The following is a 22,105-nucleotide window of genomic DNA, read 5'->3' on the forward strand; positions in this document are numbered from 1 at the left end:
GCGTTCATTCCTTCTTAGACCTGGAAGTGAGCATGGAGTGCCTGGTACAAATTCTTTCCTGAAAGGACCTTATTCGCAGTACCTTTCCTAAGAATCTCTACCGCAGCAGTAACTTCTTTTAGTTCTGCTCCATCTATGAGAGATCCTACTGCTTTAAAATAGTTCATGAGCTTGTGAAAACCACCCACTAAGAGAACTAGATTAGAGAATTTTTTGGGCTGGGACTTTCGAAAGCAATAGCTTATTTCATAAACAGCTAGATCATGACTGATGTCTGCGTACCTGTTTTGAAGCTTCGCTGCTGTTTTTTGACAAATACTAGTGGCAGTTGCTACGACTTCGCAGAATTTTGGCGAACAGGAAAGCGAGGGTTAGTTATCTACGGTGGTTTTGCTACACGAGAAAATAACGATTCTTGCGTTGAAGTCTTTCCAACTGGTAGTTGGCTCTTCAAATTCCAGTTCAAGAAGTTTCGTAGGACACAACCTATAAGCGTCAAGCAGAGGTCCAGGTTCGTCACCGAGAATGGTATCGGAGTCTCGTAACTATTTTCAAACAAAGACAGTAAGGAAGAAGAGTCACAAGGTCGCGTTTTTATGGGAATTTTAACCTTCCAGGTATGTTCAATAGCTTCAGTACCAAGAGGGTTGTCGGTTACCGTCTGTCGGGTCCCTTTCCGGGGAATACTCTCGAAACTTTCACTTGTCACACCAGTCATATCAACAGTTCTTCCGAAGTCTGCAGGAGACGTTGACGAGCAACCTATAGAAAATAAATCATCGTTGAAAATCAGAATTCTTCACAAAAATTTGCAATAAAAGTAAAAATCCGAGATTAAATCTGGATTAATCTGGACATGGAATATACATCAGTCCCAAGTTGTTGATCCCTCGGTCGGAGGGAAACGGGAAACGGAACAAACTGAATGTCAGAAGAAAAACAATTGTAACACAAGAATGAAAACCCGACAACGAAAATACAACAATGAAACAACATTACTAGGCTAGAAAACATGGTGTACCTCACGCAAGACAACTGACACCCCCTAAAATCGTTGTTGCCAGAAATCCTTACCTTTAGCTAGATCAGATAAATATCCTAAATCCTTTCCTTGTAATCCTTATGTTGTAACTTTCGCTACTTTATGCAACTAAAACCCTATATGTAAGATGCTCAGGTTTTTTTAGTGCTATGGAAACCAAATTCGCGTATGCGATCGCAGAACGAGGCATCTGTTTTTTTTTTCTGGTTAAAAATATTAGATGTCTAAAATGTTAATACAAGATTTGATTAAAAAAAGAGTGATATATCGTTTGGTGAGATAAATATTATAGGTTGTGTTGAAAATATTTCGATCAAAATGCCACCATTTAGAAAATTTCCTTTTTTTTGGGGGGGGGGATTTTCTTGTTCAAACGATTATATGTTCTTGCAGATTCAAGTATCGACTTTGTTTTTATTAACAGCGAGTAAAAGACATTTTGACAGCCCGAATGATGTGCAGTTTGATTCGTTTTCTTCTTTTTTTAACAGCTAAAATAAATTTTAAAAACTCGGTCATTGTAGGCTAATTTCTGAAAGCTATGACGTTATTTAGAAAAAATAAATAGTTGCTCAAGAATTAAGAATTTTTGGAAAAGAGGCACATAGTTTGACTCGTAATTACGAGCAGTATTCAAATAAAGCATAAACAAAAAAACTTATGTAGGCAAAAATTTCAGAAGAACCGAAAAAAACTAAGAAAAAGTATATTAAAAACCTTGTTTTCAAAATTAAATAAGGATTAACTAAAAAAATAAAGTTTGTGGGAAAAAACTAAAAATACCAGGTGAAAGTACTTGTTCTTAGGATTCAGAATATGTCAAGTTTATAAAGTTTTCATTTATTTTACCATTTAAAAGATCAAGAGCGGTATGACGTCGTTATAGGCCAAATTTGACTTTATATGCTTTAAATGACCATGTTCTACATGCGTGGGAACTTGTGTTTCCTGATATTCGTTGTAAGCGCCTCCGATTACCCTAGAATTCACCATCAAACGATAGCGAGCCTTGGATCACTGACTACAGTAACTACCCCCGCCCCTTCTGGCCTCTCCCAACCTTGTTGAATAAATGTGTACTGTTTAATTTATTCGTAAACGAATATTATTCGACTGAAATGTTCTTTCGTGGACTAGTGGATGGCTTTCATTATAACAAGAAAGAGTTGAATGTTGTATTTATCCATGTTATCTGTAGTTTTATTTATATCTGCCTCTTTTTTAGAATTTATATAATAATAGATATAATTTTGGGTTCGCCTTGTTTTATTCTTTACTAGATTCTTATATTGTATGCTTTATATGGTTTTACTGTGTACTATTTAATAACTAACCTTGTTGAATGCATATTTCACATTCAATTTATCCATTAAAGGATACTACTCTTTCGACTATTCTTCCCTGGACTGTGATACAAAAGCTGAGGGTTTTTCGCTAATGGAAAATGGTAGAGAGTTGAAAAATGGACATGATAGGCCTGTTGAAGAAGGTAAAACAGTGAAAGAAAGTCAAGAGGTAAAAGTAGAAGAAAGTCAAGAGCAATCTGAGAAGATCAAGAAAAAAATGGGAAAAAGAACGAAAGAAGGTGGACGTAAGACACAAACAGAAGAAACACAGACTGGGTAATTTGTTATTTATTTTATTTTGTGAACTTTTGTTAGTTGATACATGTAACTTGGATCAGAAATACTTGTCATATTAAACCTGAAATATGTACTCCCTGGAGCCCTCCGCCCTCTAACACTTTGAACCATAACTTGTTAGGGGATATTTGCATTGAGCAATCCCTTTTTGGAGATTTTTATTGAAAAAGTTTACTAATTTGTTAATATTTTTATTTAATTAAGCAGTCATGTTAACAAAATTATATAAATCTGAAACTCATATATACACATAATCAAAATGCAAATATTGCATGTAGGATCCGATGTAAGACACCATTAATACAAGCGATCCGATGTAAGACGCCATTAATACAAGCGAAGATGTACACAAATGACCAGTAAAAAGACTGAATGACATGTTTTTAAATGGACCTCATCGAAAAATGCGTTTAACCTCATTAGCCTAAGAGCCAACTCTATCTCTGGTTGCCAAAATATTTTAATAAAAAATGCATCGTTCGAAACGTCTAAACTTTATAAATTGCAAACGCTAATTATGGAAGGTAATAAGACTGGGAACCACCGTCTCCCATTTCTGATTATTTCTATTTACCTGAAATTGTACTTCAATATTGATCGTAACTTTCGCTTCTCGGAGTGCTGGAGGAACACCTTTGTTCTACATCGCGCTCTGATTTGAAATCATCTTTCTTGGGGCGCTTCCCTAGATGGGTTTCCTCCCCTGAAATTTCTGTTGGGATTCGGAAATACATAACAGAACTACATATAAACACAATTTTAATGCATTTTAAAGTTTTTTGTACCCCCATCCCCCCAAAAAAGTCGTGGATACGCCCTTGGGTATAAGAGTGCATTATCAGATAGAAAAACAGACCATCACGCTTAACCAATTAACTGTTTCACATTCTGGTTTGCCATCCAAGATCAAACACATAACATGCATAGATAACTCGGATCATAAGCTACTGAGTCAACTGGACTTTACAAATTATTGAGCAAGATTGCTGACTGGCAGCTTTCTGCAAGAAAACAGCTTTTTGCTACCTAGGGCTTCTGCTCATAATTACAAATTAAACTGAAGTGATATGACTTTAAAAGTATAAAATGGATACCTTTTCTTGGCATTTAATATGAAGAATGGGCGTCATTGAACGATAGATTAGTAAAATGATTTGAATGCTTAACGTAAAGGATCATAGTGGATGGTGATCTGCATCTTATCTGTTTTAATTATTTTTCGTACTTGGATTTTGAATTTAGCTGTCCGTGCTGAAGATAGTTTATTTCATTTGTCTCTCAGCGCCTTATGTTTGATCTTATTGTTTAATGTGCCTATTCTGATATTTTTAGTGTACGAGGATATAATCGATCGGGGATATTTGAAAATCAAAGAACACATGCGGTAATGAATTCTTTTCAGGTTCACTGGGGGGGGGGGGCAATACCAAAAACGACATGATAGAATGTAAGAAACTATAGAAAAGAGGCCGTAGGCCGTCCTCCTATGTATACAAATGGTTGGCCAGGCTCTATAACTTATAAGTTATTAAAAGAAACGTAAATTTTCCCCATGAAGTTACTACATTACAAGTCATGTATACATTACAATGAAGCTCAAGCTGTTCATTTCTATAAAAACCCAAGATGCATAAAATAGCAGTGTTGTTTTAAAATTTGTGTTAATAGTAGTATGGAAATGTCCCTAATGCTAGTGATGTTATCGTAATTCCATTTGATGTGTGTTGATAATTAGAAGCCATGAGATCTTCAAGTTTTGCTGCAAACGTTGAAGGGTAAGCTAACATATATATGGGCTATTAACATGTCATTAAATTACATTTTTAAGTTTTATTTAAATCCATCACGTGATGCAATTTTTCAACTGATTGCTGCCAATAATTGCTGACAACTGATTGATGCCAATAAGCTGTTATCTGGGATTTTGACTACCGTAATTTTAGTGTTAAAGTATATAATCTCTTTTTCACCTGATACGTTTAAACTAAAAAACTGAATAATTTAGATAGGAAAATAATTGTTGCTTTTAAGCTTGGAAAGATGCCTAAACCAGACTATAAGACAGAGAAAACAAATTAATTAAATACAATCGTTATAGTAGTTAGGACCTTCTAAAGTTATTCAAACTGGATAGACAAACGGCAGCAAAAGCCCCCAGACCAGCTCACGGTCTACAAGGACCAAGGTTTACTAATATTAATTGAGGATGTTTGATATCCATCTACCCTTTTGCTAACATAAAATATAATACCGTCGAATTGTTGCAAAAACGGGGCAAATAGTAAATTGTGTTATATGTATTTCCTTGCCAAATTATCTTGCTAAATCGATCGCTGGAGCCTATTTATCTATTTTCTTTCAATTGACTAACTCTCCTTATATTATTGTGAGTATTTTAAAAATTAAGGTTTCCTGTATTAGTATTACTAAGCTAGCCCGCTCAAAAATATAACACTTAAACATAAAATTGGTAATAAAATCGTATGAAGTATTTTGTACCTATGGAATTTTATTGGTTTTTTAAGAATTGGTAATTTGGTATGTTTTCGCTGGATCTTTCATATCATTTTTGATGTAAGAAGTGCGGCGTATCTTTTTATTGTTTTCATAAAAAAAACTTTGCCATCAGTAATTCAAATAATGTTATGCTACATGACTTAAATTGCCAAGAATTTAAAACAGGAGAAAACGATTTCAGATTTTTTTTTTTTTTATTTTTTTTTTTTTTTTTTTTGCATTGTTATTAGCAATTATATTGTTGTTATAAAACGATTTGACCATTTCCATGCAAATAACTGTCTGTGCAAAGAAAATATATATTTTACAAGAGAGCAAAAAAATGAAAAAAATAGTTTTTTATCCTTATTAACAAACATTTGTTTATAAAATGAAGGTTAAACTTAGTAAAACTTAGTAAAAACTAAGTTTTGATGCAAAAAGCTCTAAATTCCAACTGTTTCAGCATTTGAGAAAATGCATCAACTATTAACACATTTTGAGAAAAAACACAAACTTCTAACTCTTCTAAGAACCAAACAAGATATCGAAGCAATCGGACTGAACCAATCGTTTAAACTTGTTTTTCATAATACGATGAAATTCTACATATCATTCTGAGGAAAGCATTGCATACCCTTTTTTGAATTAATAGAGCCGCTATATAGTTTTGGCTGCTGCGTAATTGTTTTATCAATGATTATATTCTTTATTGCCGATTAGATTTTGAGTCGAAGTGGTTTTGACTAGTTAATCTCAATAATTAAGTAATTGTTGTCATTAAATGATTATAATCTAGCTGTACAATGCAAACCGAGTACAAGAACTAAATAGTTATACATATAAAACAAACTTTGCGAGGGACATCAATCAACTTGAACGACAATAGCAAAGGAGGGATAACACAACCAGGACAGCGAAAGGTAAAAAGAGAAAAGAATAAATAAAATAATTGAACATCAGTAAGAGTTAGTATTCGATACAATATACCAAGATAAACTTATATGCAAACAAACACATAGGCTACAAAATATTACAAGGGCTTGTGGGCGGGGCTGATAGCCCTCCAGTCGCTTTTATCCTTAAAAGTGCACTAGATATTTCAGTTTAAATCGAATGAATCCTTTTTTAAGTTTACATCACAATTTTTTTTTCGGATGAAGTTTTAAAGGAAAAAATAATACAAGTGAAACATTCCTACATTTCTTTTGTAATGTTAGCTATGTTTTAGCCGTCCACGATTAACGCCTGAATCAAAATAAAGGCTCATGGCAGTAATAATTTGAAACTAATAGTACGCATCGTAAATGAGGGTAAATATTCCATTATTAACAAAGATAAATAATTAAGGAAATATTTATTGATTTCGCAATTGTTATCATTGATGCCACATCTGGTGTACCTCACTCAAGGACAATTTTGTTTATATGAGTTTTATATATTTACTCTCAAGATCATAAAAGGATTTAGAAAAAAGAAGTCCCATCTTTTATATTTCTCCGTGTTATTTACTGTGTGTGCTGGCAGATTTGCTTTAGTGGATTGAACCATGACCAGAAACCAACATGACAGTCGGACCATAAAAATAAGTGAAATTTTGATGTCAAAACCCATTTTGATGTGCGTGACCTCCTACCTTATGAAGAAAACGAAGTTTGTCATTTTCTGTTGTAGAATTGTTTCCTGTGTCAAAAATCCAGATGAGCAAAACGTTCTTCTTTTTTAAGAGGGGGGGGGGATTTGAAAACTGCTTTGAAATAAGTGAATGACATGGGAAATAGACACTATTATTGAAGATATCAAACATTCAAGGAGACATTTGACATTTTCAAGGAGGGAGGGGAGCTGACCTGGGAAGTACTCACATCTTTTAAGAGCCGATTAGTTGTTGGGAAGCTCAACTTAAATAGGTGGAATTTGAAATTGTCGCAGCAGTAAAACAACAAAATATACAAAACAGTACGAGAAAAGCGTCAATGCTCTGATCGGAAACGGAAACAAATTGAAGATTCGCCAGCAGTGATATCTTTTACATTGGTTCATGTAAAATCTCACCGCAGAAACGATATGCAGACTTTTCAGTAATTTTTTTTTTTTTTATTTTATCCGAACCCAAGAAGCTAGACCCGAGACGAGAAAAGGTATTTATTTTTTTCCTCTTGTTGTATTTTTTACATTGCCTGTTTAATATCTAATATTGTTAATGGTATAATTGTTTTCCTTATTCCCTTTAGATATAATTTTATGAAAGCAAAATATCTTCCAAAGTATGGTGGGTGTCATTCTCTGATGATATCTGTAAAAATTGATAACGCTCAACTTTTCTTAAATTGCTGAATCTACAATCTAAGCTCAACAATTTTTTAAATACTACTACAACTAACAACTCACCGCAGCACCAAGCCGCCTGAGGCCACCACAGCTATGCACGCTGCTCCTCCCTCTCCATCAATTCAATGCCTCTCTCTTAACACCCTCCCAGGAAATTCCCATTTCCCATAAACCTTTCCTTATGACACCCTATCCCAACTGCGGACGACTTACTTTCTGTTTAGCCCTAGACGGTTGACCAAAAAGAACAATCTTCGGCAATATGTCATCCTTCATCCGCAGAACATGCCCTAGCCACCTCAGCCTCTCTCTCATTATAGCCCCAGAAAGCAGGATTGAATCACACTTCTCTTACAGCCTACTGTTTGAAATACGGTCAGTCAGCCGGGTACCCAGAACAATCTGTAGGCAAATTCTCTGGAAAACATCCAGCAAATCTTTATCCGCTTTTCTGAGCACCCAAGCTTCACATCCATATTTGACCACTCTCATCACTGTAGCCAGGGCCGGACTGATCTACGACAGATCTAGTAATTTAAAAGATGTGAAAGGTGTACTTTAACATTTTTATTGGGGCATAAAAAGTACATTTGGCAATATTAATATGGTTCAAAATTACCTTCAGTGGTCTGTAATGGGTGGAGCCGCAAAATTGATTTTGTGATAAATTCACCCAGCTATTTTGAAGCTGAAAACACTACGACTATTTTTGGTTTAATCATCGCTTACTTTGAATGAAGTTAAAGCAAAGCATGAGCTTCAGTTTCGTTTTTCTTTGTGGAAGTCTTTAGAGAGCAAGTGATATCCTATAACAGGCCAAACAAATTCATTTGGAAATTGTTGATGCAGGAAAGCAATTCGACAAAGCAGGCAGCAGCCTCCAAGTAAATCATCTTTGTTGGCTACTTTTCCTGTGGGATAATGGACAAATTCAACAGTGAATACATACAAAAGGTGAAGGGTTCCAATGACTTGTAAATAACACTTGCAGAGTTTACGGTATCTTTTTAGGTTTTTACTGGGTTTTATGCCACAATTTGTTGGCATCGAAGATTGTGATGGTTGTTGTTCTTCTAACATAATATTTCTTAGGTACTTGTGTACATAATAGTACACTCTCGAGAAGTGAAGTTGGGCCAATCCTAATGAAACATACCAAAATATAATGAAAATATAATACTTTAGAAACAACTTTGGGCTATATCTTTGCACATTAGGGAGGGGGGTGTGTAAAGTATAACGGGTGCGGCATGCAAAATGTGATAGCTACAATTATTCTGCATATTATGAAGTAAGAATTGTTTTCTATCTCCACGCTGTCCAAATACCATATTCCCCCCCCCCGATGTGCAAATATTTTGCCCAAACTATACAAGTCCCATGTATTCTGTCACCCGTCACTTGTTTCCCACTGATCGTAAGCTAATTGTCTCTTATTAGAGACAGATAAAACCGGTTTGTTCTCGAGTGTGACCATTATGTGCACAAGTGCCTTTTTTCTTCTTCGCTTTCATTTTTGACTTGTTCTAATTCTCGCTGTCCTTTAACAGCACATTTCTTTGTTCTTCACAGTAATTTTAACACTCTTGATACTTGCTTTAGTGTTTCTTCTAACCTTACAATTATTCGCTTTCAACATTGGCAATTTCTGATTCCTGCTGTTGCTTGTAATTCTAACTGCTGATTATCTTCTAACTGCATATTTCTTTGTTCTCACGGTCGCATATCTTCTAACCACACATTTCTCTATTCTTCGTTTTCATTTTGATTCGTTGTGATTTTCATTGTCGCATGTCTTGTAACCGCATATTTTTTTTATTCTTCACTTTTGTTTTCGAGTCGTTCTGAACTGCCACTTATTTTTTAATTGCATATTTCTATATTCTTCAATTTCGTTTTTAATTTGTTCTAGTTGTCGGTTTCGCCAATATTTAAACAACACATCTCTTTGATTTTTATTTTCGCTTATCACTGCTTCCGACATTTTTTCAGTGCCCTTTGCCTTAGTTGCTTGGATTTGTCTTGTCACTTTTGAGGATCAGGGTTGTTCATTATCACCTGTCGTACATTTACATTTCTCAGGTTGTTCTCTTGATCTTGTCTCATTTGATGGTCCAGTTTGTTCATTTTCAGCTTACGGTTTTGCCCTCTTCTGTTCTTCTTTGTACTCATCTTGTGCTAACGTTAATTTACGTTTGTGTCCCCTAGACATTATGAAACTACTGAAAATGCCCTTTGAACTTTATATCACCGAATATGGGCATATGGATTTACATATTTCTAAGTTTTGTTCTGCAAATGCTTCTAAAACAGTTTTAAAATTTATTATCCTTGTGTCTTCACTTTCTGTCAACATGATTGCTAAACTATTTAGTCTATCCTGATTTATTGTTGATATCATACACTTTTTTTTATTGGTCTTAGCCTGGAAAATGAATCTCTCTCCAGTAGCAACGCTTACTAGAATTGTTAAGAATAGTTCACAATTTCGAAAATCAATTGTTCATTTTGATGGCGGCGGGGGCCCTTTCAAACGCAGGGCCTGACTGGGCCCAATCGTTCCAATCGCCCTTTTTCCGGTCCTGACTGTAGCTTCCAATATTCTGATATTGGTTTGCAGTTTATCTTCGTATTCTTCCAAGCTTTTTTCAACTGTGAAAATTTACCCAGAGACTTGGCTATTCTACTTTTAACTTCTTCATTGCTCCCACAGTCTTTACTGTCCAAGGTAAGTGAAGCTGTCCACCTGATCAATCTTTTTGTTACCCATCGTCACCTTTTCATCTTCAATTATTTATTGAATGTAAGTGACCTAGTCTTCTTAACATTCATTTTGCAAACCTGTTCTAGCATCCTGAACTCACAAAACCTCTAAAAGTTCATTCATTTTGTCCACACTTTCATCTAGGAAGAATCATTAGACTAATTTAAAAGGAAAAAAATTAAAAGTATAATTATTAATAATATTCCTTTGGAATGGACAAAAAATAATAAATACATCTGTCAGACAATCTATCGGGCAAAAAAACACATACAGAACGTGCTAAGCCCCAAATTCTAGGATAAGAATCGTCAGAATGAGAAAATGGAAAGGAAGATATCAAAATTTCTGCCACTCCTTCTTACCTTTTCAAAGTTCTGGATCCACTATTGATACGTAGACGTAATCAGTTTTGACGAATCAGAATTGTTTTCAAAACGTAAAAACTATGATTAACAAAAAGGATATAGCTGGAAAAGAGCAAGAGGGAGAATTGGGCTTGTTGTTATTCAGTCTGGCAACCAGTCTCATCGTAAGGCATGCATCTAATAATCATCAGAGTTGACCTTGTTGAAATCTGATGTTCAAGTTGGATATCTACAACGTCAAAGCTCAGACAGATAACCCTGTTTGTTTAAATTGAGAAATCGTAACTGCAAAATATAAATATAATTGACCACTACATTCAAACTAAGGGGCTAGTACCCCCCCCCCCCCATGAAACCACTATACTGTGTATGGGCCTCCATGTGAGCATAGAATAAAGTGTATTTTTTGCGACAAACAGTTGTATATCATTATGGACGATTGTAGCTTTTGCAAGTATAACAGAGTTCATTATCTAGGTAGTAGGTAAGGACGATGGATGTAGTTAAACCTTTGTTGTCAGGAGACTTGCCACTCTGATGACTTGACTTAAGTCCTGTCCGGCCTTTGTGGCTGTGTTGGGGCTTCTTCTCTTCTGAGCAAGTTGTGAATATGGCCACAGTAGGTCGATCAATCTGGCGCTAGACGAAGAAGCGGGGGGAGGTTATGTGCCGGAAAACGGTTTGCCCATCTCTTACGAGGTTGGCCTCTGGGGCGCGTGTCGTGAACCCGTCCTTCGAATGTGATTTTTGGAAGCTGGTTGGCCGACATTCACTGGTTATGGCCAAGCCAGCGGAGCTGTTGGCTTCTGACCCGGTCCATGATGGTGCGGGGACAACGGAGTAGTTTTCGGAGGTCTTCATTTGAGACTCGGTCAATATAGGTAATCCCTCGCAATGCGTCTAAGGCATTTAGTTTCAAAAGCGGAGATTCTTTGCTCATGATCAGCCTTTATTGACCAAGTTTCACTCGAGTACAAAGCTATTGGGATTATGAGAGAGTTAAAGAGTCGCACCTTCAGAGAAGTTGACAGAGTCTTGTTTTTCCAGATTGGCAAGAGGTTCCTGAAGCCTGGCGCTTGTCAGGCCGAGTGCTCGTTTGATCGATTTCGAATAGTTGTTATCAGGAGTTAGAAGGCTCCTTAGGTAGACGAAGGGGACAATTTTTTCTACTGACTCTGCTTTAATTGTTAGTTACACGTTTCTTGAAGCAGGGTCTCCAGACATCCACATAACCTTAGTTTTGTCTGTATTAACGACCATCCCAAAGGCCTGGTTGCTGACACTAGTTTGTCGGTGTCAGCTTGGAGTAGATGCTCTTGACTATTGAGTTTCTCAATGTCATCTGCGTATGCCAGTTTATCAAAAAGCTTCCCTCCAATGTCTGCACCGTCAACAGTTTCAGCAAATGATAGTGCTGCGTTGAGGAATAGGTTAAAGAGGTGGGGTGACAAGAGACAACCTTGAAGAACGCCCACTGATGTCAGAAACTCCTCTGTCAATCCCTCGGGCGTCTGGACTTGGCTGACAAAATGGGAATACATGTCTCTTATCAGGATTACTATGTTTTCAGGGGCTCCATAATGTAGCAGGATGTGCCATAATCCATCTCGCCATATCAAGTCAAAAGCCTGCTTGAAATCAATGAAGAGTAGTAGCAGCTCTTTTGCAAACTCGATATACTTCTCTATCATTTGCCGAGTGGAGAAAATCTGGTCAATGATAGAGCGTTCTTTTCTAAAGCCTGCCTGGTATTCCTCTAATATATGGTTTGTTAGTGATTTCAGATGGTCAAGGATTATTTTTGTAAGAATATTTGCCAGTTGGCTAGTTAAAATAACTGCTCTGTAGTTGTTACAGTCACCCTTTTCTCTCTTTTTAAAAAAGGGGACGATGGTGGCTTTTGCCCAAGATCTGGGGAAGTGGCCCGTTTTCCTGACACTTGTTATGACTTTGTGATAGATATCGACCAGTTCTTCTGGGCTTGCTTTTAATAGTTCTGACTGAATACCATCCGGGCCTGGGGCTTTATTAATTTTTAGAGATTTTATTGCTGAGAGTACTTGATCTCGTAGTTGAGGAAGGCTTGGGTCTACTGGGTACTGCGGCAGTAGGAAAGACAGTAAGGTATTCGGGTTCGACGCTATTGTTAGTTTAAGTTTTTTTCTGAAGGGATCTTTTCATCATTCTTATTTTCCTTTGGTATCCGTGATTGGGAGCCCATGTTTATCTAACATTATAGGAGTGGCTGAGGACTTCTTTTTTGCTGGATTTTCTTATCTACTAGGCGCTTCAGCCTCTTGTACTCGTCCTTGCTTTGTCGATCTACCTTGTTAGCATGGGCGCGCTTCTGCACACATAGATCAATAATTTCAGGGGTGATCCACGGTTTATCCGTTTCTCTGATAATGGATGCGCTTTCGTTGACCAATCCGTCAATTTCTTCTCCTGTTGAAGCTTCCATGGGTTGGATTCTCGACAATCCGACAATCCTTGTTTCTATGTTTTTCGCAGGTTGACACGATATCTCGGTAAGTTTTTCTTAGGCTGTTGGGGCTTCCGAATGCGCAAACTGAGCTCAGACATGACTAGAACGTGCTCCGATTCGAAGTCGCCACCTGCTACGGAGACTGTGTTCAGTGCTGATGACTTCCGTCGCTTGCAGAACAAGTATGTAATCAATCATGTTTGCAGTGCGGCTGTCAGGGGATCTCTAAGTAACTCTCCTTCGTTCTCAATGACAGGGCATGGTTCTTGTTATAATGATTCCGTTATCCCTACAAAAGTCGATGAGCACTTTATCACTCTGATTCTACCGCCCATGCTTGAACTTGCACGTAACGTCTTCTCGTCAATTATTTGAATTTCGTCAATGGCGTTGGTAGTCCCCAATCACGAACAGAACATCTTTCTTGGGAGCAGTATCAACGGTATGTTAGAGATGACGATAGTTTTCGACTTCTTGATTATTGTAGAACGAGTGTGGGGGCTAAACTTTGATTAAGGTCATATTGGCAATGAATCCCTCCAGAGAAATGGTAATATTACGTTCAGAGACAAGATGGACGTCAAGAAGAGACTGTTTGGCTCGCTTGGAGAGTAGGAAAACAAGACCTTGGCGGTGAACCCCATCACTTCTTCCAGACGTGATGAGCGTGATGTCGTTTGTTCTTTCTACTCCTGTGGAGGGAAGGTGAGTATCAGATAGTCCAACGATGTCCAAGCGGTAAAGATTCATCTCGTTTAGGACTAGTTCCCTTTTTCCAAGTTTGGCTAATGTGCGTTTGTTTAGCGTTCCTAGTGAGGGATTTGTCTATGGGGCTATGATAAACGAAATCTTTTCTGACTGGAGAGTCGTCAAATCGGATAAATGATCGTCGGCTGCCCCGGACGTGGTAACAAAATCATTTTCATTATCAGCAATATCATTCTCGCAATTTGGAATTCTTGGTCTCATACCGTCGGTTGCCCCGGACGCGGTAGCACGAGTTCTTACTTTCTTATTCGACATTTTTATCATTTATATATAAGAGAAGGAGTTTCATAGCTAATTTGGCGGGGTAGCCGTATGCCACTCCTCTCTACCATTAGCAGGGGCCATTGTCCATGCAGCTGGATCGTCTGCCCTTCACAGTTGTCCCTCTAGGAAGGGATCCTCCCGTTTGGTGGTCTGCGACGCCGAGCAATTTTGTCCATTGCTGGGGGAAGGTGTGTAACCGCCGGGACATGTCCACACGCCGGTGGGCCCTGCATGGTGTACATCAGAGGGACCTTCCTCCTCCTCCGCCTGTATTTCAGACCCCCGGGCGAGGGGTGCTCTTATATTATGCGTATTTTTTAAACCAATTTGGATGTAATTATGGAAAAAATTACATAAAATCTGTTGGGATTTCTTTGAAGATGTTTAAAAATAGAGGCTTGAAACAAGATTAGATAAAAAAAAAAAGTGTTTGCGAGTTTGTCACCCTCAGGGGGCTTAAAACTGACAAGTTTGTAGGAGAAGCAGTGGTATTACTATTTGAGTTCCATTAAGTTATCGATTAGGTAAGCTAAGTTTCAGAGAATTTGTTGAGAAGGCTTTAGCAAGACTTATTTAAGGTGATGTCCTACTAAAGTTAAGTCAATTGTAAATTAGGTTCAGTTAAAGTTTTTCCTATTAAAAAATTCTTTTGATTAAACTTTTCTTTTTTCGAATTAATTGGACTTTTTATTTTTCATTTATTGGTGAAATCTTAAAGATCACAAAGTGTTTACTCTGATCTGGACTTTTACTAGCTTTCACTCTTATTACTGCACGTTTCTCAGTGGCAGTACAATAAGTGTTTTCAGTTCTGTGTTTTTACGAGCATCTGTGAAGTCCAGATTTGTAATTTGTACAAGTCTCATTCTTTATGTACCCAACTGGTAAAAGTGAAGAGAAGCTGAATATTTTTAATGTTAACTACTTTGACCAAAGGTAGAATTTAGAGTCCTTGAACTTCAAATTATTTCTTTAATGATAGCTCATATCTCCATATTAATATCATTCCAAAATGAGCACTGACATACATTATATGAAAGTAAATTTCCATGTGTTTACCATTTATTAAGACTGCTAACCCCAACTAGACCTATAATTTACTATAATTTCTTTCAAAATGGCTTGTATTCAAGTAAGATATTTTTATTCCATTTAATATTAAGACAGGTTAGGCACATGTTTTCTATTCTGTCAGTAACTTTACTTTAATAATACTAAAAAAAGTGACCGTTTAAAAGGTTATATCTAAGGTTACACGAAAGTTTAAAACGTGTTTTTATGTAGTCAACTTGACTTCAAAAAATGGACTTTGAGCAGGGGTTCGACGAGTGCAAAGGGGGAAAGGGGGAATAGGAAGACTTTCTATAGTATTGGTCCAAAAAACTTCACGCTCCCTTCCAAAAAAACGGAAAAATAACCGTTTAAGCTGTAATTTAACTTCTTCTTTTTTTTTGGGGGGGGGGTATTTGAATAATTAATATATTATCCTTAGATGTTTAGACCACCGTCATTGTATTTTCATGAAGATAGATTTTTGTCCCTTACATTGTCGGTAAGTTGCCCCCCCCCCCGCTGCTCCTTTGAAAAAAGAATGATCTGTGTGCTGCTTCAATATATAAAATTCGATAGAGTAAGCTTATTATCGTCTACAGTAAAACAGAATTTAAAGATCCTTGGAAAGGACATAACATATTAAGCATGGTATAGCAATCATCAACCTAGTAAAGAATGAACCACAGCCCATAGTCACCAAAGAAAACACGTTTTAAAAAACTGGCTTGTGAGAAAAAATTTAAGTTTGCTGCGTATTTAGGAATGGTAATTTTTTATCTGGATTAGCCTTAACAGTAAAATGTTACAGTGAAAATTGATTTATGGAAATGTCGAAAATTAGCCGGAAAACTCTCGAAAGCGTCGTTGAATCGAAACAAGAATTACACTATTTGAATTGCAATTGCCCATAGCTCTATATAAGGAACTTGCAGCCGCTAGCAACATGGAAAATAACTTGTTTTCATGGGTAGCGCAGTTGTGTCCTCTGTCTATTTCCTTTTTCTTTGTTACCACTAGCAGGGAATTAGAATAACATAGAGAGTTGTTTAAGGAATTATTTGAAAGGAAGTTACAATATTTAGTGCCGTTTTAGTTGACAAAACATAATATTTAAAATATGATGAAATTTCTGCCAAAAAAACTGCATCTTCATATACAAGATGATTTAGCACACGTATCTTTTGACAAGAAATGATGTAAAGAACGTATATTTTGAAATTTATTTTTCTGGGGTTTGATGTCATGTTTGAGTGATTGCGCTGCCTGACTCCCTTTGGTTTGTTCTTTGCTAGATTCTAACGAAGAAAATTTCGAGTTTTTTTCCTGTGTGTGGTATATAATTTAAAAATTACATTCAAGTTAGGGATAAAAAGTGATCTTTGTTATGTTTTATTCCTTAATGTCGCTTCTCATCCCTTATGAGACATATCCCTATCCTTTCCATACAATAATATAGTTATATATAAGATACATATTTATATAGAACGCCGCCAAATCAAAAAGAGTTGGTCTGTCAAATCAAGACAAAAAAAACGAAAATTCATAATTTTTGAAAATGATGCGTCGTTGGAAGTATAACAATCTGAATAATCAGGTATCCAAACTCAATGGGGCAGAAACAAAATCCAATTGAAGAATTTTTTTCCCGACAACTTAGACCGTCCAACGCGACAATACCAATCGAACAGCTAAAGCAAAAGGCATGGAAACAATATCTTAGTTAATGAAGACATGCGACAACGAGGATCATAACGAATCACAAATGAAAATGATGCTTAACGAAATCTGTGGCTAGAAGAACAAAGCCGTCGCAATGTTTGACAGTAACGAGCTATTACACAAAATCCGGTACTAAACTACAAATATGCCACAAACTACGCAAATGTTAATTATAAATTGTTGAGACCCTTCAACGATGTATAAATTCACTGTGGAGCCCTCCATTTCTACGAAAAATAGTAGCAACTAAAGGGATTCATTTGAGATTGCTACTTCTAAGGTCAAATTCTATTGCCACATCCACAGTTTCCAAATGGATTGGTTTGCCTTTTTAATGACGTCATCTGCTAGTTAATAAGTTCCACAAACGAATCCCAAACTTTAACTTACGTTTAGCTTTATCTTCATTCAACGTAAGCGAGGATCAAACCACCAATAGTCGAAATAATGTTAACTTTAAAGCAGCTAGTTCATCACAAATGAGTATGGTGGCATATCCCACAGAAACCTCTCAGAGTGATTTTGAACCACCTTCGTATGGTCAACTGTACTTTTTTTACTCTGATGATAATGATGACGAACGTATTGTTCATTCTATAAATTTTGAATCAGTCGTGAATTAATGGACCTGTTGGGGGAATTTTTTGGAGGCCAAAACATTTATGGCCAAAGTTACATGAGGATGCCCGAAGTAGAGGTTGGTTTTTCATCAAAGTGCTGATATGCTGGGACCGCAACTTCCAAATTTGCAGCTGATTTTAGTGTGCCAGATGGTGGGGGTTGTAGACGGTTCAACCTTCCTGCATATAATGAAGTATGTGTTGTTCTTTTGCTTAACGCCGATCAAACCGTCTAATGAAATGATTGTTAAATAGCATGGCAAAAATGTTGTCATATTGAAAAATGTTAACCATTGTGTGGAGCCCTTTACTTATCCATTGTTTTATCCAGCTGTAACATAAGGTTAAACCGTAGGTATGCCACTTGGAATACCTTTTGCAGGTCATCCACATCTATCACGACTTGAACTAGCGCAACATAGATTCGCTTTTCGACCTGAACAAGCCAAAAGCCTTTTTTTGCAGACTGTAAGACCCAACCTGCCTAAGATAGGTTTATTGCTTTGCATTTTGGTAGACAACTTCTCCAACAAAATTGTGTTTTAATATTTTTAACCGAGTAGAACGTGATCGCATCCAATAAATTAAGTTCAATCAATAAACTATTTTAGGTGATCAAAACGCGGGTGTTACTTGACTTATCAAAGACTTAGCTGCGAAACAAAATGCATTTATTAGTAAAAAAAATAATACTACCATTATAATTCACCGGATCAACGTGTTACTACTCTGAACATTTTGAAGCTATTGTTCGTCGTCTTGGATCGCCAGATATCTTCATCATCATGGCTGGTAATCTCGATTGGCCAGAAATTAAAGAAGCAGCGCATATTATATCTGATATTAGAGCTCAATCAAGCACATCACTTCAGTCAAATATCACCCACGTCTCGTCGCTCAAATTGCAAGACAACAGTTTGGATAAAACAATACAAATTTGGAAAGGCGGCTGCAAGTGTGTATACAATTAAATTTTAAAAACGCGGCTTACCACATATGCATTGGCTGTCGATCATGAATCCTGATAATTGAATCCATTATCAAGAAGAAACTGATAATCTTATTTCAGGTGAAATTCCAAGTAAATTTAAATTTTGATCGCCAATTATCCGATTCATATCCCGTAAAAAGGATTTTTTGAAAAGGGGGAACCCCTAGGGATTTTCAGCAACATTTTAATTAAAAATCTTGATAAGAAAAGAGTAGTAAATACAGAGACATTAACTGGGTTTTTGTATGAATCAAATTAGTTAACTACCACTAACTCTTTCTACTCAACCTCACTTGAAATTGTCTCTACTAAATAAAACTTTTTTCCCCTTTTCGATTTATAGCCGTCCTAGCCGAGTGGTTATCCCGCTAGACTTGAAATCCTTTGTCCGTGAGGACAAGGTGACAGGAGTTCAAGTCCTGGAACTCCCTGGATACAGCCTTGCTCTTATGCCTAAGATTCTCTTCCTGAAATTCCCTCAGCTTTGACTGTTGCAATATTCACAATAGACTAGCTGATTTTCATACTTTTTATTATGTTAATTTTTATGTGTATTTAACAATGTTGTTTTTTAATTTTAGACCCAAATTCGGACTGATTTGAAGCATGCAAGCTATTTGTTCATTGACAAGAAATATAGAGCTGCTTACAATGCATATTCTTCGATTCTTATACCATATGCTAATGATAGCTACAAGGTGAGTATTGCTAATTAAAGTGAATAATAACTAATCAATTTTATTTTTCGGTTTTAAACGACGAAGATTTTACGAGAAAAGGCTGCTAGAGGGAATTGAAAGGTTTACGTTTTAGTGTAATATTTAAAAGCTTCTCACCAACAAAAAAAAACGGAACCAAATAATGTTGAAAGGAAAGATGTTGAAACGAATATGGAATAATGGAAACGAAATAATGGAATAATGAAACGAAAGGAATAATGTTGAAACGATATACACAATAAAATTTCTGTATATCGTTTTGTGAACTCTACACTTTATACGCGGTTGATAAATCTTTCGATTATTATGGCTCCTCTTTCTAAATTGCAATTAGACCCCACAGATTTTATGCGCATAGATGTACCTAAGAGTTAAGTCCCCTGTTTAACTAATCCATGGATCCTACTTAGAAGCAATGCTTTTCCTAATTTTGAAATCATATATTCATCATTTGCTGCTAAAATGCACTTTTTGGACTATATTTTTCAGCTTCTCTTAGTAGTGACATCTGTGAGTTATGGGTTCAGTATTCAGATACTGTCTAACATTAAATTTACAATAAAAACATTTCAGCATGGTCTTCCCAATATGGCCCCATGGCCAGGAAGAAACGGTCGAGCAAAAATAAAAGATATGCTCCAAAATAACATTTTCAACACAATTCAAGAATCGCCTAAATCACAAAACAAAAAATTAAATCTCCCACCCTCAAAAATCCCCAAAATCACATGCTAGGCAGGGGAATAGCGCGTGATTTCAAACTAGACAGTCAATAAATCCGAAGTGACTTTAAATCTTAATAAAACTGAAATAATTTTCTAAAAAACCCTAATCCAATCCGGAGACAACAACCCCAAGGGACACACAAAAAAAAAAAAAAAAAAAAAAGAAAAAGAAAATGGAATCTTTCACATTCTTTTTAAGGTTACTAAACGAGTGGCAGTTTTCTGCAAATTCTGGAAGTGTACCTTTAGATCAGATTACATGATATCAGGGGGTTGAATATGAGGAACTTGTAAATCGTCGGAAGTGTGGAGATGTTTAGACGATTGATCAAAGATAAAGAAGTATTATTGTTCAGGGCAGCAGGAAGGTGGCAATGCAAACGTAGAAAAGGGAAAGAAGCATGTGACAAAAGCTAAAAAGAGATTTCGAATCAAACAAGGGTATATATTTATGACGGTTAGTTTCCTGAATAATAGTCCTTGTTTTTATAGTTTAATTATATAGTTTAATTATTTAATTATATAGTTTAATATTTCCTGAATTAATAGTCCAGGTTAGTTTCCTGAATAATAGTCCTTGTTTCATCATAAAATTAAGAAAGTGGCTTCAGTGTCGAGGGAAAGGTTGACATCCAAACAACGGAACAATATGAAGCAAAAGACTGAACTAGGCTGCAGAAAAGCGTTCTAAGAACTGACCAAGTAAATGTGTGTTCTAGCTTTCTAAGGATTATGTGAAGTTAATGAATAGGGAGTGTCGAGTATTATTGAAATACTTGCAATGTTATTTCCATAATTTTTAAACTGATGTAAAAATTGTCAACAAACACAATATATAAACTACACTCGTCAGAGGGATTAAGAAGCCTAAGACCAATACCCTGGTATAAGACTGCTCCTCCTGCATCCCACCATATTCAAGCTATTAACTAAGGATTTAATTAACTAATGTTTCTAATTAACTAAGGATCTATTAACTAATGATTCTCAAATTGTGAACAGTTATATCTTAATACCGACTGTACGCAGTAAATCTATATTTCATTTGCAAAGTATTTTAGACTTTAAGATTTTATCCAGTTGTATAATTTGTAAGTGTCGAACAAATGTCTTTTAATAACAAAAAACTAACAACTTGTCGCTATATTACGAGTTTTAAAGCCATGTGCCTGCATTCTTGAATATGTTGCGATTTTATCGTAAGAACATTTTATTGACTGAACATAGCCCCGTCGTTGCAAAATTCCCTGAAAATAAGGTGCTACAGCAAAATGTTGGAAAATATTTTGGTTGTTTAATGTTAATATTACGTAAATTATATTCTAAATCGTGGTTTGTATTGCAAACGTCTTCGCAAAGTAATTTTTGTCGATTTCATCAACTTTCTTGCTGTTTCATTTAATTTCTAATGGCTTCTTGTGCCTCCTCAAACGATTTTTTCAAGTGTAAAGTAATATATTTCACTGAATTTCAAAAATAGAACCGTTAAATTGAATCAATGTTATTTTGAAAGAATAATTTAATGTCTTATTAGCTGTAAATATGTTATATATTGAATTCTTGTCTTTTATATTCTTCATTCTAAAGCTTCAAAAAGTAGCTTTAAGATACTATTAAATATGCTTTTCCTTTTGAAGGGACTGCGGAAGCTTCTTTCGTCGAGAAATACCAACATAATCATTTACGTGTGCGGTTTATCTGCCATCATATCTGATGATACAAAGTTAACCTTGAAGGGCATGGATCTACTCAATGTGTTGAATGAAAGCATCCAGAGTAAACATAGCTTACCAGTAAAGTATGGTATAGCCAAAGGACTTTTAACACTGAATAGGTATGTCCCGAATTTCAGGTTATTTCCGAATTTCGTCAGAGTCATGGTTTCACATATCTTTTGGGGGTAGCAAGTGAATGAGTGGGTCAAAATTGTTATCATCTTCCTCGTTACTATTATTCGAAAGAATGGGAGGACACCCAGAGTTTGAGAATGTAATTTCCCTCTGTTTGTATCACCTGACCTTTCTGGGATATTGTTTTATTTTGCTCTTCCCTCCCCATCCCCTCCTATATCCAGGGAAAAATCCAAATAAAGCCTTTGAAAGCTTGGTTTTCAAAGCCTA

The 22,105-nt window shown here is 36.2% G+C and overlaps 1 protein-coding gene across 1 annotated transcript in view; it reads left to right on the forward strand.

Annotated features, from left to right (window-relative positions):
* Positions 1-22,105, forward strand: part of LOC148952055 (uncharacterized) — a 318,887-nt gene that overhangs the window by 157,117 nt on the left and 139,665 nt on the right. Inside the window, exons 10-15 of the mRNA XM_089089125.1 lie at positions 294-474; positions 2,418-2,664; positions 14,567-14,584; positions 18,467-18,509; positions 19,123-19,239; positions 21,623-21,819. Coding sequence (XP_088945251.1) covers positions 294-474; positions 2,418-2,664; positions 14,567-14,584; positions 18,467-18,509; positions 19,123-19,239; positions 21,623-21,819 — 803 coding nt within the window. The remainder of the gene's footprint in view (positions 1-293; positions 475-2,417; positions 2,665-14,566; positions 14,585-18,466; positions 18,510-19,122; positions 19,240-21,622; positions 21,820-22,105) is intronic.

Source organism: Artemia sp. Qi Xiang Cuo, chromosome 5, assembly GCF_049724085.1.
Source record: "Artemia sp. Qi Xiang Cuo chromosome 5, ASM4972408v1, whole genome shotgun sequence".
NCBI lineage: Eukaryota > Metazoa > Arthropoda > Branchiopoda > Anostraca > Artemiidae > Artemia > Artemia sp. Qi Xiang Cuo.